The sequence below is a fragment of the Halictus rubicundus genome, chromosome 2, assembly GCF_050948215.1.
Source record: "Halictus rubicundus isolate RS-2024b chromosome 2, iyHalRubi1_principal, whole genome shotgun sequence".
Classification (NCBI taxonomy): domain Eukaryota; kingdom Metazoa; phylum Arthropoda; class Insecta; order Hymenoptera; family Halictidae; genus Halictus; species Halictus rubicundus.
This window is the reverse complement of record NC_135150.1, coordinates 17,860,790-17,875,516: the sequence shown is the minus strand read 5'-3', so window position 1 is coordinate 17,875,516 and position 14,727 is coordinate 17,860,790. Positions and strand designations below refer to the sequence as shown.

Here is a 14,727-nt window from a genome sequence, read left to right as displayed (position 1 = left end):
AGTCACGAGAGTTATTTAATTCGACGAACGGGAACAGCGGACAAACATTTGCGCAGCGAACAATTGCCGACCTCCTTACATTCTGTTCTTCCCCCGTTGTCCGACGACAAACAATTTCGTCCCCTTGATTTTCGACTTCTCTATTGTCGCTGCTCTCGACCATGAAAATGCCTGTCCGCCCGTCTTTACTCGGAGTTGAAACGCTCGAACGACCCGCGCCCCTCTCGTCTGCGCTCTATACAGTGAATTCTCGATATATGTCAACAACACGGGTCTTGTCGGCGTCGTGTATCGTCCAGGAGACATGCTCGGTTATGTTTACACTCCTCGGCGTCCGAGGCCTCTCGAGCTTCGTGGCCCTATACCCCGCGGTACTGGGGATAATTCCGCGACGTTTATCGTCCAGGCTTTGGCGTCATATATAGAGAAATCACTGTTTTAAACGTTCTACCGTGCCGATTCCGACAGATTCGCGTCCGATACGTGGGCATCGCAATTAAACGATGTCGCGCACATATTATATCGCGGAGTCCTTGCGCTCGGAACAATAGGACAGCCCGACCGTCTCGAGAATTTTCTTTCGTGAGAAAAGGACGATCGAAAATAATGATAAAATTATATAAGTGACGCGAGCGTGTATTCTTCTCCGTCGCAGGTAACACAGTGTAAAAACGCGGGAGTTAATTCACGGCTTAATACACTGCGAGTAACGATGCTCGAATGGTTCACGCTCGGAAGTAAACAAAAACGAAGCCGCGGTCTCGAGATAATTGGTCCGATAATCGAGTTAAGAGATAATTTACTAACAATCGTTCGACGTCGGGACGCTGGCGCGAATTCACGCTCGAGTTGAGAGCGCTAATTGCGAAACGGTTATCGGCGATTAGACGAATCTTTAATAAGATGCGAAGGTGTTCCGTCGCGATTGATACGTAGGTCGAGTGCTTTTTATACGCTAGTTATCACCGGTATCCATTCAGATATTTACATAACACGATTCCGAGCTGTTTGCCCGATCGCGAGAGGCCTCTCGACCACGCGAGAAAGAAAAAAAAAAGTAAACAACGCCTATGTAGCCTCAAGGTCCATTTTTGTCCTATTTTTCACTTATCTCCGGGGAGAAGTATCCGCGAGTATCGAGATAACGGCGATGCAATCGCGATGATAAACGAAGAACGTGTAAATTAAAGCCAACGCTGCGATAGCGTAAACAAACCGGATTTTTCAATCGTGCGCATTTCAAATGAACAACAAGTTCCACTTCCGGTCGACCGACGATTTATTGACAGATCGATACGATTATCCCCGATTTGATAAAACGCGTGCAAAATAGGTCGCGATCGCTCGATGCTGTTCGATGAATTATTATAACGTGATTCTGTCAGGAAATCTATTGTAAAATTTGTCTGAATATCCGTTCTGCCATAACGCCGCCATCCAAAATCCAAAATGGAATCTCACGGATAAAACGACGCGAATAATGCACAGCCTCCGAGTGACACGAAATGGGCTAGTAATCCATAGTCGGCGTTCATGCAAACATAATGAAAGAGTTACTTATTTGAACAGGCTCGAACCGAATCGCTGAAATATTCAGCGCGAGGAGGTTTAAATCTGTCATTACGGGAAGCAGGATAACATTTTCATCTCGCGTGTATTGAAATAATACTAAATTATCGAGCTGGATGACTCTTCGAAACGATGAAGCAGTATTTCCAATCGCAAACGAGACTATAGTGTACAGGGTGTTTCACCTAACCCGAGCATCTAAAATATCTCGCTTGTCTTTTATGATAGAAAAAAATTGTAAAGGGAAACATTAGTTGGCTCAGGAGGGTAAATATTATGACAGGCAAAAAAATTTGTTTAAGGTTATATTTTTTGAGATTTCAAGTTCATCGAAGTTTTTTTAAATGGAATGATATATTTTTATTATTGCTATGTGATAGCCGAGGTCAAGACGAATCCAACGACCTGTAATATTATGACCTTCTCGTGACCTTGAGTACGAGAAATTCACAAAAGTAGGACACCTGATGTAAATAGTGAAATAACGATGACATGATCCCACCTAGGGTTTCAAGAAATGTTCTTGAACCTTGATTAATGACTGTAAACACGCTCACAATAAATTGTAAACACTGATACAAATTCTTCTCGTTTCGGTGACTCTAATCAGCACGTTCCAGAAATTTGCCGTTGACCGGTTTTGGGTGAAATTCCCAGAATATGTATAATATTCATACAGATCTACAAATCGTACTTTCTAAATTTTCAACGCAAGTCCACATAAAAAAGTTGCAAAATACAGCTTTTAGTATGTTCTCTGTAATTTCGATCAATTGCAATTTTTCTAAAAATTTTTCTTTTCACTTTATGTAGTAACCAATTGTGCTAAATTCGTAAAAAAAAAATCCAAGTCGTATGGTCCAACATTAACAAAGATATACGATTTTTAAAAGCGTCCGAATATTAGTGTACTGTACATTTCGTATTGGTGCAACTCGTTCGAACCTCTAGGAATAGGTTCGCCGGATTATTTTGGCCAATCAGGTGAACAGAAATGGTACTTTCCTACCGTTCGATCACGCGAGACAAACTTTTCCGTATCAGCCGGTCATGTATATACGCCATGGAACAATAAACCAGAGCTAGTTGCAACTAAGCTGTGGTATCCGGTCTAAGCCGGTGTAAACCAGTTTTATTTGATTTTTCCCTGGTTGTTTTCGATGAACCGAACGAGACAAAATATACGCGCGCGTTGTACGGCCGCGCATTACGCTCGCCCGTCTTATCTGCTCTGTATGGCGTTATCTGTTGCGTTCCACGGGAAATCTGCTTCAGCCAATCGGCCGTAATGAAACCGTCCGCCGGTTTTCCACGGAAAATCGGAGACGAGACGCGTCCGCGTGGCACGCAGGACGTTTAACTCGCGGTGCACCGACTCGAGGCCGTTATACTTCGCCCATCGGTATTTTCGGAGCACTATTACTGCTTTTTTAGCCGGGCCAATGGTCTGCCAACGACGCATTCGCACGCTTTGTTTCCAAATCCTCCAAACTAGCCCGGCCCGACACAATTCGCGAAGAACATCTTCGCTCGTTGTTCGCCAAACATCCGCCATATTGCTTGTTCCCTGCTTTCCTTGTCCGAAGACGACTTTTAACAGCTGGTTTATATTCAACAATAAAAATTTCCTTACCGTAATTCGAGACAATTTTTAAATTAGTGATTGCATTTTATGAATCAATACAACTTACTTGGACATGCAATATGTATGTAGCCATTTTCAATTTAATCGTTTCATTTTCGAAGAATGTTTTAACAATAGTTTTACGGAACACTAAAGTGACCATTTTACACTACTTTATAAAAATAACGAGAATAAATAAATTTATTGAATTATTTCTCATGGATGGATGCATCTTTAGAATCTCAATAATTGTGAATTACAAATATTAGAATCCGTTGTTTTGACGAGTCTTTTGAGGTACATTTTGAACTGTTTTGAACTGTCTTTTGAGGTACATTTTAAATGAACTGATGCAAAATAAAGAAAAAAGAAACAAAAAATGGAAAAACAAAATTGACAAAATTGAAAAAAATGCAAATTGCAATGTTGTCTTGTCCATATAATGTTCCGGATGCGTTGAAATTATTAAATTCTGAAGGCAAAGTGTAATGTCAGATGGGTGCAAAGATAATGGCCGTGCTTTTCCAGTTTCGAGTTTCGATCGAGTTATAGGATTTCCGAATTAATGTTCGAAATCAGCAATCATTGCGGTCTAATGGATTCGAGCGCAACGGATTAATTTTTGATCCTCGATAAAAGCCACTTTACTTGTTGACCCAATGAATTTTGAAGCTCCGAATTATTTTGGCCGGATGTAGTTGGACCAATTTTATATCCGCTGCGACGTTCGGCTCCTCTTTTATTTTATAAACGTGGAAAGTTGAACCCTTTATTTACTGACGGGACTTCTAAGTGCTTTGAGACTCTTGGGGACTTTGAAGTCCACTTCTGTGAAGTTCGTTCTTCAATTGTTGTATGGCAGCGTAAGTTTATTTCTCTTTGGAAGCTTGCTAGGGACAAGTATATAAGACGACGTAAGATGGATGCTAGGATGGATTCTAGAAGATTGAAAATATTGATTTATTTTGCATTTTGCTGAGTTATAATTTTTAGTTATTATTATTAATTATATATAATGTAAAATTTGATATGTTTTGAACTTTACGAGCCCATATTATAAAATTATATACTATTTCATGGTTCGGACTTTGAAGTGCCAAATGATTTTCCACGTAATTAATAACAAAATTGTGCTATATACTTGTACTTAAATGAAGTATTTAAGAAAGTTAGCACAAGTGTTAAAAACTTTTAAGAAAGTCAGTGAATTAAGGAAAAATGTGTGTTTTCCATTGTTTTCGAGCTAATCGAGGAAACACGTGGTCTGACCTTGGATCGAATTGAAGTAAAAGAGCATCGAGAGCACGAAGTGAACGTCATCGGTGAAAGGAATGCGTTGCATTCGGTGGAATAGTATTTCTGTCCGGCAATCTCGTAATCAATTATGCAACTAGTCGAAGATTATAAAGCGATTCATCAATCGCGGGGATTCCGCGCGTTCTTTCCGGGTGGATCGCAACAGAACGAGAGGAATAAATTCTGTAACAATAACACAGTTTTTCAACTATCGCGATAGTTCGCGCAACGAGCACGTAGTTAAGGAGCGGCGATAAATAATGCTCGTCGCCGGGATTGAGCAACGCCTTGTTACACGATCACGCTCGTTCAATCGTTGAAAATGTTACGCTCGAATCGCGGAATTTTAGTAAATATTCAGCAAACCCGGTAAACCGTGAGGCACGCTTCGATAATATTTTTACGTAACGCAATCGTCCCGGTATCGATGAAATTTTTCCCGTGTCGATGGAAACGGTCGCTGAAACACGCTTTTCATCCGGCTAATTGTAGCTCGTTTGACTTTGCCCCGGAGAATTTTATTTCCCTTTTTCGGTAATTGAAAACGCGAGAAAAAAGCTTGATAATGTTCACTTCCGCACTGTGTATTTATGCTAATTTCCTGTAATCTGTCTAATGTTCTCCAATTACCCCGGACAGCGGTCATTTTTCGCAATTTTCTAATTTCCTGCTTCACAAATAAACGCTCTGAAAAACTATAGCTTTGCTCTTCAAAGTATTATCGCGTTCATTGCCGAATGAAACCTGGGAAACTTAGATTTAAAGTAGTCGTCAAAAAATTTTCTTTTTTACCATATGCTAATTTTTTAAATTACACTCTTCAGACTGCTTCAGTCATCTCAGATGTGGTAAAGAGATAGCAGCAAGCCATCACTCCAGAAAATGTTTTCCCAGGCTGTAGAGTCGTTAAATAATCCGGGAGATTCGGTAAAAATTTTCCAGAGGTCGGAGCAAATATTGACCTCGGCAATAAGTATGCTGAATCATTACAAATTCGTATTCGATACCGTGTTTGAACGTCTGAAAATTGCGTTACGTCGCTTCGGAGCCGATCCTCGAGCGTAAACGTGCTAATGGCGAATATCAACGAATGGTTTACAAAGCTCGCGGCTCCGAATCTTCCGATTCCTGACTCAGATCCCGTGTATAGCAATTGCACGCCGCGTCGCAGCATTGACATACTTGCGGAGAGCGCGCGCGAGACGGAAACTCTAGATGAATATGGACCAAGAACAGGTCTTCCAGGAATCTAGGGGATATAGGTTAAATCACCGTTGTGACTCGATCATGGTCAGACGCGAAATAACACGCATCTAGTGAAGAAAATTGAGAGCACTTCGAGCATTGCATATTTCGCGCTCATTGCAATGCCATGGCAAAGTTCAATGACATATCCAGTCTGTTTCCGAACCCCCACTTTTCGTGAATTAATCTACATGAAATCAGCATTAAGCGTTTTTATTTTTCCCACAGAAAAATTACATTCATTCGCGATGTCGAAGTTCACTACGGAATTGTTTGTCCAGGTTTTAAAATGAATTTCCACGTTAATATACTCATTGCACCAAATTTGATTAGGATCTGTAAAATGTAGTAAAGTTGGAGGACTCAATATCATACATTTAATTTTTTTTCCAATTTTTATTTCATTTTATTTGATTTCTTCAATTTTTGAGGCTTCCAGTTTGGTAGTCAAAATGGTAAAGGTCGACGCGAAATTTTGAATCAGCATTCGAATACAGTGATTCCTCTGTATATGTCGCCAAGGCCTAGGTGATAAACGTCGCGGAGTTATCCCCACTACCGCCGGGTATACCCCGTGAGGGGCCATGGAGAAGGCCTCGGACGCCGAGGAAAGTAAACATAACACGGCTCGGGTGTTTCAATCATTATGCGAATATTGGAGCAAATATAAGAATTATTAACACTCAATTCCACTTGAGCAGAGAACAAAATTTCGTGGTTCGTTTAGCTTCGCTGCATCATTTTATCATAATCGATCGCCATCGGCCGTTCGCAATATTCGGTGTGTTTCGCGTCAGAATTTTAAAAAGCTTCATTAATAATAAATTAGCCGCACCACATTAACTGAAATCGTTGATAGAATGCGCCGAGTTTACGCTGTCATCGTGCGCGATATTTCAGAGGATGGTTCACAAGTGGATACAATTATCCTTTTTACTTTTCTTTTATTCTTTTTTCCTGCACTTCATTTTGACTCACAGTATCAAGTAACGAGCGTTTATTTTCATTTACAGCATTGTCATTCGCGAAACGAGAGGAGCATCTTTTTACGGTTTCCACATTAATCTTTAACGTTACTTTGACTCCCGCATTACGCGGGAACAATGGAACACGTGGAAGAGTTTATTTTTCTCAATACGAAACGGAAAGTATCGACGAAGAGTCGTGGAAAAATTTCTGAACTATTTGCCACCGAAGGTGGCAAAAGACGGATAAAATTTTAAATAAAAATTGATTTGATATTGCAAAGTTGCATTGGAGAGAAATTATTTAATAAATCTGTTTCGTTGAATATACAGGATGATCGGTGAACAGTTGGTACAAGCGAAAAGGCGATGATTTGACATTAAAAAACAAATTCGAAATAGGTACACATAGCGTTAACATATTCGCACCGGGTCCCTTCTGACGCACGTGGCGGACTAATTAGCGGTGCCTCGCGAAGTTACGTTAGGCTACGAAAAACCAATTAATACGACTAACTCCTGAAGCATCTATTATAACACATCTGAACAGAAATGGGAGCATTTGCAACGTTTTCTGCATTTTACGACAGTATTGCGGGGCATATAAAAACTCGTATTTGCGTCATCCGGCGTGAATATTAAGAAATCCTTGGCTGTGAACCGTCGACTTTTAAAAACGATTAAATACTGACAGATTAACATGCAATATACATCTGTTAACATACTAGGTTTAGCGTTAACACTAGAACAACCAAGCACTAAATGCAACTGGCATACTTATAATAACAATAAAATTGCATTTTTTTAAACTTCGTATCAGTTCTGTTTAAATATCTACTTCGATAGAGAAGTTCATTAAACAAATTTCTCATAGAAGCACGTTTGTAATTTTGATATTTGTAACAGAAAAAATTAGGAGCAAGCTATTTTCTATAACTAACTGAATCACATAATTCAAACCTTTCAATTAATTCAATTACTAATTATTTTAATCAGATGTGTAATTGAAGTACAATATAATTGAAATAAAATATAATTGAAATACAGCCAGAGTTAGTTGTACTAATAATTGAATTACATTGTATTTCAATTACATACTAATTCAACTACGTCGTAACTGAATTACATAATTCAAACCTTTCAATCAATTCAATTACTAATTATTTTAATCAGATGTGTAATTGAAATACAATATAATTATTTTACAATTAACTTTGAAGAATTTCCTCGTCCTTCTTCGTAATACGTCAAAGTGATCCGTGATACGTCACAATGAAGATTTGAATGATAAGTTACAATATGATTGAATCACAATGTAATTCGATTACTTTGTAATTATAATTCCTGGAGTATTTCAATTGTAATTCCGCGCAACTCTGAGAGAGAGTCATCGGCGCTGCCGGTCAAGCGAGTGTCAGTCGATGGTCGAGCCCGGAACTTAAGAAGGACCGACCCTGCCCCCTCCGTTTGTTTTGCTTCCCCCACGCTTCCCTTGGTCATCGGGGACAGCGTAGTGTTGGCATACGTTTACCTTCAAAGACAGTTGCTGCAGCAGGAAGGCAACAGGTCGGCGGCGATCATGTATCTGCGTGGCACGCGTCGTCAGTTCGTGGTTCTTTGGTAAACAGTGCTCCTGCTCGCTCGCTCTCTCACTCTTTCTGTCTCAAGAATTAACAAGTTAGTCGTCCATTCGGCGATTCGAAGATGGTGTAGCCACCTCGTGGACACCTGTTCGCGCGTCTGATTCCGTCAGGACCCGAGCTGTTTCGGAGTTAGTGGTCCCGCGAGTGCAGTTTCCGACGAAGGTACCCAGTGGGCCGTGCCGTCGGACCTCGCCAGGTGACCCAGCCGCCAGGTGACCGGAAGTGGTCGCGGAGAACCGATATCCCCGTCGCCAGTCCGCCCGGCCAGACTCAGGTGAATGACTCCCCGGTGCGGCGAAAGTCCCGCGTAACCGTAATCATGATTAATCCGCCTGCAATCCCGCCCCCGGGATCGCGGGCACCGTCGATCAAAGGTCCGGCCCGCGGTTCAGAGTACAATCATTTGTCCGGTTTGAACGAGACGCATCGGCCAGCCTCGCTCGTTAGGATTCTACGCGCGGCGAATTAAGAAGCCGCGTGATTAGACGGCACCGTTTAACTTGATCGTAGCAATTGATCACTTAAACTGGATCGCGTTTCAAGGTGGACAATCCCATTCAATTATGATTGCTCGCCGCCCGCTCCGTATCGCTCGGTTCGCGAAACATGTTCATCGATGTCCCGGTTCGATCCAGGTACCAGGATGTGTGAGACGTGATCCAAAGGATTACGCTCGTTTGGTTTCGTATATAGGGTAAGGAACCCCATTACTGTGGTGGTACCAATGCCTATATTAATTACACTTATTTTTAAAGCATAATGAGTATGGAAAAAGAGATATGTAACATCTAATCTATATTAACCCTTTGCACTCGAAGCCATTTTAACTCTAAAACGAAACATTTCTTACGACCTAGAATATTTCCCTTCTATATATATTTTTTCATGCTATACATACGAAAATGGTGCAATTAACTCGTAGAGTACTGAAATGTTTAGTAATTTTTTAAATACAAACAAATTTAATAATGTAAAAAATATTTTGAATAATGATACAGCAATTTTTAGTGGCGCCTTACAGTCGCCATTCGAGTGCTAAGGGTTAACTAATTTTAACCTAATTTTAACATTAGCTGTCACGATCCCCATTTGGGGATTTTGGAATTCTACGTACACCACTCGGCGCCAGAAATATATTTGGTACGCCTGACAGTTTAGTTTCATTCTAAAATTTGGCAGTTGATGGGCTAATGAAAAAATTTAATATCTCTTTTTTTAAATATTCTTATCTTTAATATTTTTAGTATTGGTACCCCCGCAGTAATTGGGTCCCTTACCCTATCGGTGTCACGGTTTTGGCACATTTTAAATTCTTCCGAGCTTAAATTTAAATTCGCTATTAATTTCATTTAAAAACTAAATTTATTAATTTTAAATTCGCCCGACCGTCTTCATGTTCTCCCGACGTTTTCCTGGAACCGTTTCTGCGACCTCTTCACGTGTCCGACCCGTGGTTTCCATGCTGCGTGTCTCTTCCGATGTTCTTGCACATTTTTGGCAACAGCATCGATCAAAATGTTTGCTATAATTTCGGTAGTTTTGTGTGTGGCTGCCTTCGCGAAGGCGATGAAGATTCTGAAGCTTTCTTTTAATTTGTGTTGAAGATGGTACTGTTGCAATTTCTTCTAAATTTGTACGAATTTGAACGTTCCTAAAAAAGGCACCATGAGTCTTTCCTCCAAATCGAGGAAAATTTGCAGAGACTCAATTCAAATGTAGCAACGTCTAATTAAACACACAGTGGCGCGAACACAACTGGGTAAACACTCTTACGAGCATCTATGTTGGCATAGGTTATGCTACTCTTCGTTTACGTAATACGAAAGCGCAGTCATTCGAATTAACACGGAATAAAATTGTGCTATTCGAGCTGAGCACTAATCGCCGCAAAATTAGAAAAATTCACGACCAGTTCTTTCGAAGCTCTTTATCAAATTCCTGTTTCGTTGGTAACGATACCTCGTAACAGTCCATTGGTCCATTATTCGAAACAATTCGTATGCCGATCCTTCTGAAACACGTTTCAGGAGGACAGGTAACCGTCTGACCTCTGCAGAAGTTATGTCTCTAAATAACACTCGCACTTTAGACCCAGAAATCACAGTTTCAAAGAAAACAACAGAACATATACATTGCGGTGATTCACAAATGAACCACGTATTTTATAAATGTTTCTCATGTAAGAGAGTGTGTGCTCTAGTATACAAGGTGTTTCGTTTATCTGAAAACGGAAATATCTCGTGACGCACTGAAGTTACGGAAAAAATTTGTTCACAAAGATTATTCGGTACCAAGGGAACAATAATATGATGTAATTTTTTTCAGAACTCGAATGGTGATACGGGTGGAAAATTTCAAAGTCAAATTAATTTTTTTAATTGTTATAACACGATAGCATTTTCCGGGACGGATTCAACGACACATTATGTTATTTACTGTTAAAAAACATACTAGTTTATACTTTGCTGGTGTGATGGTCCGTTTAATGTTAGTTCTTGTTCCTGTGATGTGTATCTTGGGTGGGATCGGAGCATCTTCTTTATTCGTTACTTACTGTTAAAAAACATTAGAAATTGTATTATAAATTTGCAACTTCTTAAGTAGGCAATGGTAGTGTCTAGTTACCGGCTATTACCTAGACGCTGTAAACAAAGATCGACCTTCTTACGTCTCCTTAAGCTTCTTGAGTTATCGAAATAAATAAACATAAAATTTATAATTCACATCTTTGTCCGCCTGTTAAGAGCATGTTCTAGAATTAACTAACTTCTAAAGCACCCAAAGAAAATTAATTTGACTTTGAAATTTCCCCCCATTCGAGCCCTGAAAGCAATTACAATTGTTCCCTTCATACCGAATAATTCACGTAAACAAATTTTTTCCGTAACTTCAGTGCATTACGAGATGTTTTCGTTTTCAGATAAAAGAAACACCCCGTCTAAAATAAATAAATTGAATAACGATCTTCACGTAAATATCAATATGGACGTGTCCGGGTCCAGAAAGACCCAGCCGTGCGAGTGTTAATACGCTCGCAGTACACATTTCCCGTCACGAATGTCGTCGGCCATCCTCGTTATCCGAGTTAACGAACGTAGAACAGGAGACCATTTCGGTAACAAGACACTGTCCGCGTGTTTATCGAGGAACTAAAATTCCGCGAGCGGGGGAGTCGGCTTGAAACGTTAATGTATGTTAATTTACCGGGCACTGGGCCTCGAGAAATTGCCCGCGAAGGACGAAGCACGATGGACGCTGCACTATCGCCATCGTCCGGTTCTCTGTACTCGATTTCTGGCATTTTTCCGGCATCGAGGACGCCGGCCACGATGCACACTTGGCCAGCAGCGTCTCGTATCACCAGAAATTATCGTGTTACGTCCCGTGCATCCTCTCTCTCTCTCTCTCTCTCTCTCTCTCTCTCTCTCTCTCTCTCTCTCTCTCTCTCTCTCTCCCTCTCTCTCTCTCTCTCTCTCGGGCAGAGAATAATTGTTACGGAGAGTCTGGGACTAGACTAGAAATTGGTAAACGAGCAATTACACCGGGATTTTCTAGAGGCGCGGATCCCGAATCGTTCGCGTACCTGCGCTAATCGCCGCTGTCAATCCGCGGTGGGAAACGGAAGGAGTCCGGGAACAGCGATAAATTATAATAAAGCAACGATTTACGGCGACGCTCGTGTGCTCGGGTTCCCTGGCCGTTTCCTGTTGATTTACCTGCGGTTGAAACGCAAAACGTCTTCGGCATAGCTGCGGTCTCAGTGGAATCTCTGTTTTCGGAAGAGGAATACGTTCGTCGAATTTCTTCGCTCGGAGACGCGAGTGTAACCGCAGGGGAATATCGGGCATCAACAAAACATAAAAAAAAAACCTCTTAATTGCAAAACTACGGCGTTACCAACGGGTCAATAAGAGGTACGGAATACAGATTTCCATAATTGATCTCTATTTTCTTAAGTTCTGAACAATCTATACTCGTAACATTTGCAGCCAATTATCGTAGTTACTGATGCAGAACTTTTTCATTGAGAACAGTCTACAGTTTCTTGGAAACTTGTTTGCATTTTCTACTGATTTTCAATTGCAATTAGATGGTTATAGTAGTCCATATAGAGTCATACAAATTCGGATAACATTGATACAAGAAACAATTCTTTGAATATTAGAATTTTTGTTCAAAGAATTTCAAGAACAACCTAAACTCGCCTACAGTTTCTTGGAAACTTGTTTGCATTTTCTACTGATTTTCAGTTGCAATTAGATGGTTATAGTAGTCCATATGGAAACGTACAAATGCATCAAATTGATACAAGAGACAATTCTTTGAATATTTGAATTTTTGTTCAAAAAATGTCCAATTTTCTTAAGTTTTGCTCTGAACAATCTAAACTCGTAACGTTTGCAGCCAATTATTGTAGTTACTGATGCAGAACTTTTTCATTGAGAACAGTCTACAGTTTCTTGGAAACTTGTTTGCATTTTCTACTGATTTTCAATTGCAATTAGATGGTTATAGTAGTCCATATAGAGTCATACAAATTCGGATAACATTGATACAAGAAACAATTCTTTGAATATTAGAATTTTTGTTCAAAGAATTTCAAGAACAACCTAAACTCGCCTACAGTTTCTTGGAAACTTGTTTGCATTTTCTACTGATTTTCAGTTGCAATTAGACAGTTATATTCATTCATATAGAGTCATACAAATGCATCAAATTGATACAAGAGACAATTCTTTGAATATTTGAATTTTTGTTCAAAGGATCTCCAGGGCCCCCCAAAAGTATATGTTGAAAAAAAAGAGTTTCTCTAATATCTCGAAGAGTGGAGATTGTAGAAGAAAAATTCCTTTTTCGAATTGCAGATTGGGACCAAGATTCTTAACACTAGATTTAGGGGACCCGTCAAAATACCGGGTCCTACATTCTTTAATATACAATTATTGTGATTGTAAAAATGCATTTGTAGATTTAACACATTTATTCCTTGGAGCATCCATTATTATAAAAGCTGCCAAAAATCTGGCTGAATATATTCTCGATATTTTTACAAAATAACCCAAACTGGCCACTTTTAGTGCACCGTAAACCTATTGTTAATTCTAGCACTCATCAGTTAGCCGTTTATCCTTATCGCGAAACAAATCGAAGGGCTTCTGGCCTCGTCACCAAGCGAAGATACCAATCGGCTGACCGATCCTCGTGGCTCCTCGCGCGCGGTTCGCATAAGAAACTGGTGTTCGACTCTCCGTATGTGTCTCGTGATATTAGAAAGTCGATGACATTCGCGACAGAAGGTCGGCGACGTCCGGCGTCCTTCTCCGCGTCGCGGCGTCTGCTAGCGGACCCTGAAATCCGGATCAAAAACAGACCAGAGCCGTGCGTTTCCGGTTGTCGCGGACAGTCGCAGGCCGCGGATCGAGCTGTCTAGCGACGGCATTAATTATCATAACGAGCGCGTCACGCCGGGAAACGACACGTCAACGTCGACAATCGGCTCGCGGTTTCTCGCCGGCGAATCGGCCGTGACCGATCGAAGCCGGAAAATCGGCATCAGCCGTGAAACGTTCGCGATCACGGCGCAGTCACGCGGCCGATGCAGGCCTCGTTATCGTTGCACTCTGCCCGCCGTGTCACTGATTATTCCGCGTTCGTATCGGCGACTTCCGGCGCGGCGGTCGATCGTCCAAGCGACTTCCTACAGCGCCGTTTTCCCCGCTCGGTTTCGGACAGGTCCGCGCCTCGCGTCGCCGATTTTCGTCCGGTAAAAGCGCGAGATAAACCCGCCTCGCGTAATGCGGAGGATCGAACGATTCGATCCTGGTCGACGAGGCAGGGCCGCTCGTGAACCGGCATAATTTTCGAATCTCTGTGTTCGCAGCCTCAGGGGCGACGAGGAGGACAGCATGAAGCTCTTCTGCTCGAGCGACGACGCTCCGGCCACCACCGCACCGAAGCCTAAGGATGGCGCCAGAGGTATGCAACCGCGGTGATTAGCTCGCATAATCCGCGCGCGCGCGCTCACTCGTTCGCCGCCAACCCACCCTCGACACTTTCGAGCCGGCACCATTTGCTTAAACTAAACGCGATGCACGCCGACAAGCCCGTTGATTAGCCGTAACTCGAGCTAATCACCGGCGCCGATTCCGCCGCGAGACGCGCACCCCCCCCCCCCGCCCCCGTCGAACGGGGGCGAGCGGTTTCCGTTTTCTCCGAGCTCGGGTCAGAGAAACGCGGACGCCCGGCGAGCTTGTTTGAATAATGAACGTGATGAGCCAATCGCGAATGATTAGGCCTCCGCCGAACGTTTTAATCGGCTCGAGTGAATTGCTAGGTGTACTGATTCATTCGTGCCACTTCCTCCGGCAATTTCGAAATAGAGCGA

General features: G+C 41.7%; 1 protein-coding gene across 4 annotated transcripts in view; it reads left to right on the top strand.

Moving 5' to 3' along the window:
- LOC143365473 (organic cation transporter protein) overlaps window positions 1-14,727 on the top strand; it is a 568,421-nt gene that overhangs the window by 8,748 nt on the left and 544,946 nt on the right. For 2 of the 4 annotated variants that reach the window (XR_013084551.1, XM_076805679.1), the window contains exons 1-2: window positions 13,766-14,075; window positions 14,224-14,318. Coding sequence is in view for 3 of the 4 variants with exons in the window: in XM_076805679.1 (XP_076661794.1) it covers window positions 13,939-14,075; window positions 14,224-14,318 (232 nt within the window). In the remaining variant the exon portion in view is untranslated. Of the gene's footprint in view, window positions 1-8,188; window positions 8,617-13,765; window positions 14,076-14,223; window positions 14,319-14,727 lie in introns of those variants that run through there. The other 2 variants (XM_076805680.1, XM_076805681.1) reach the window with 2 other exon arrangements.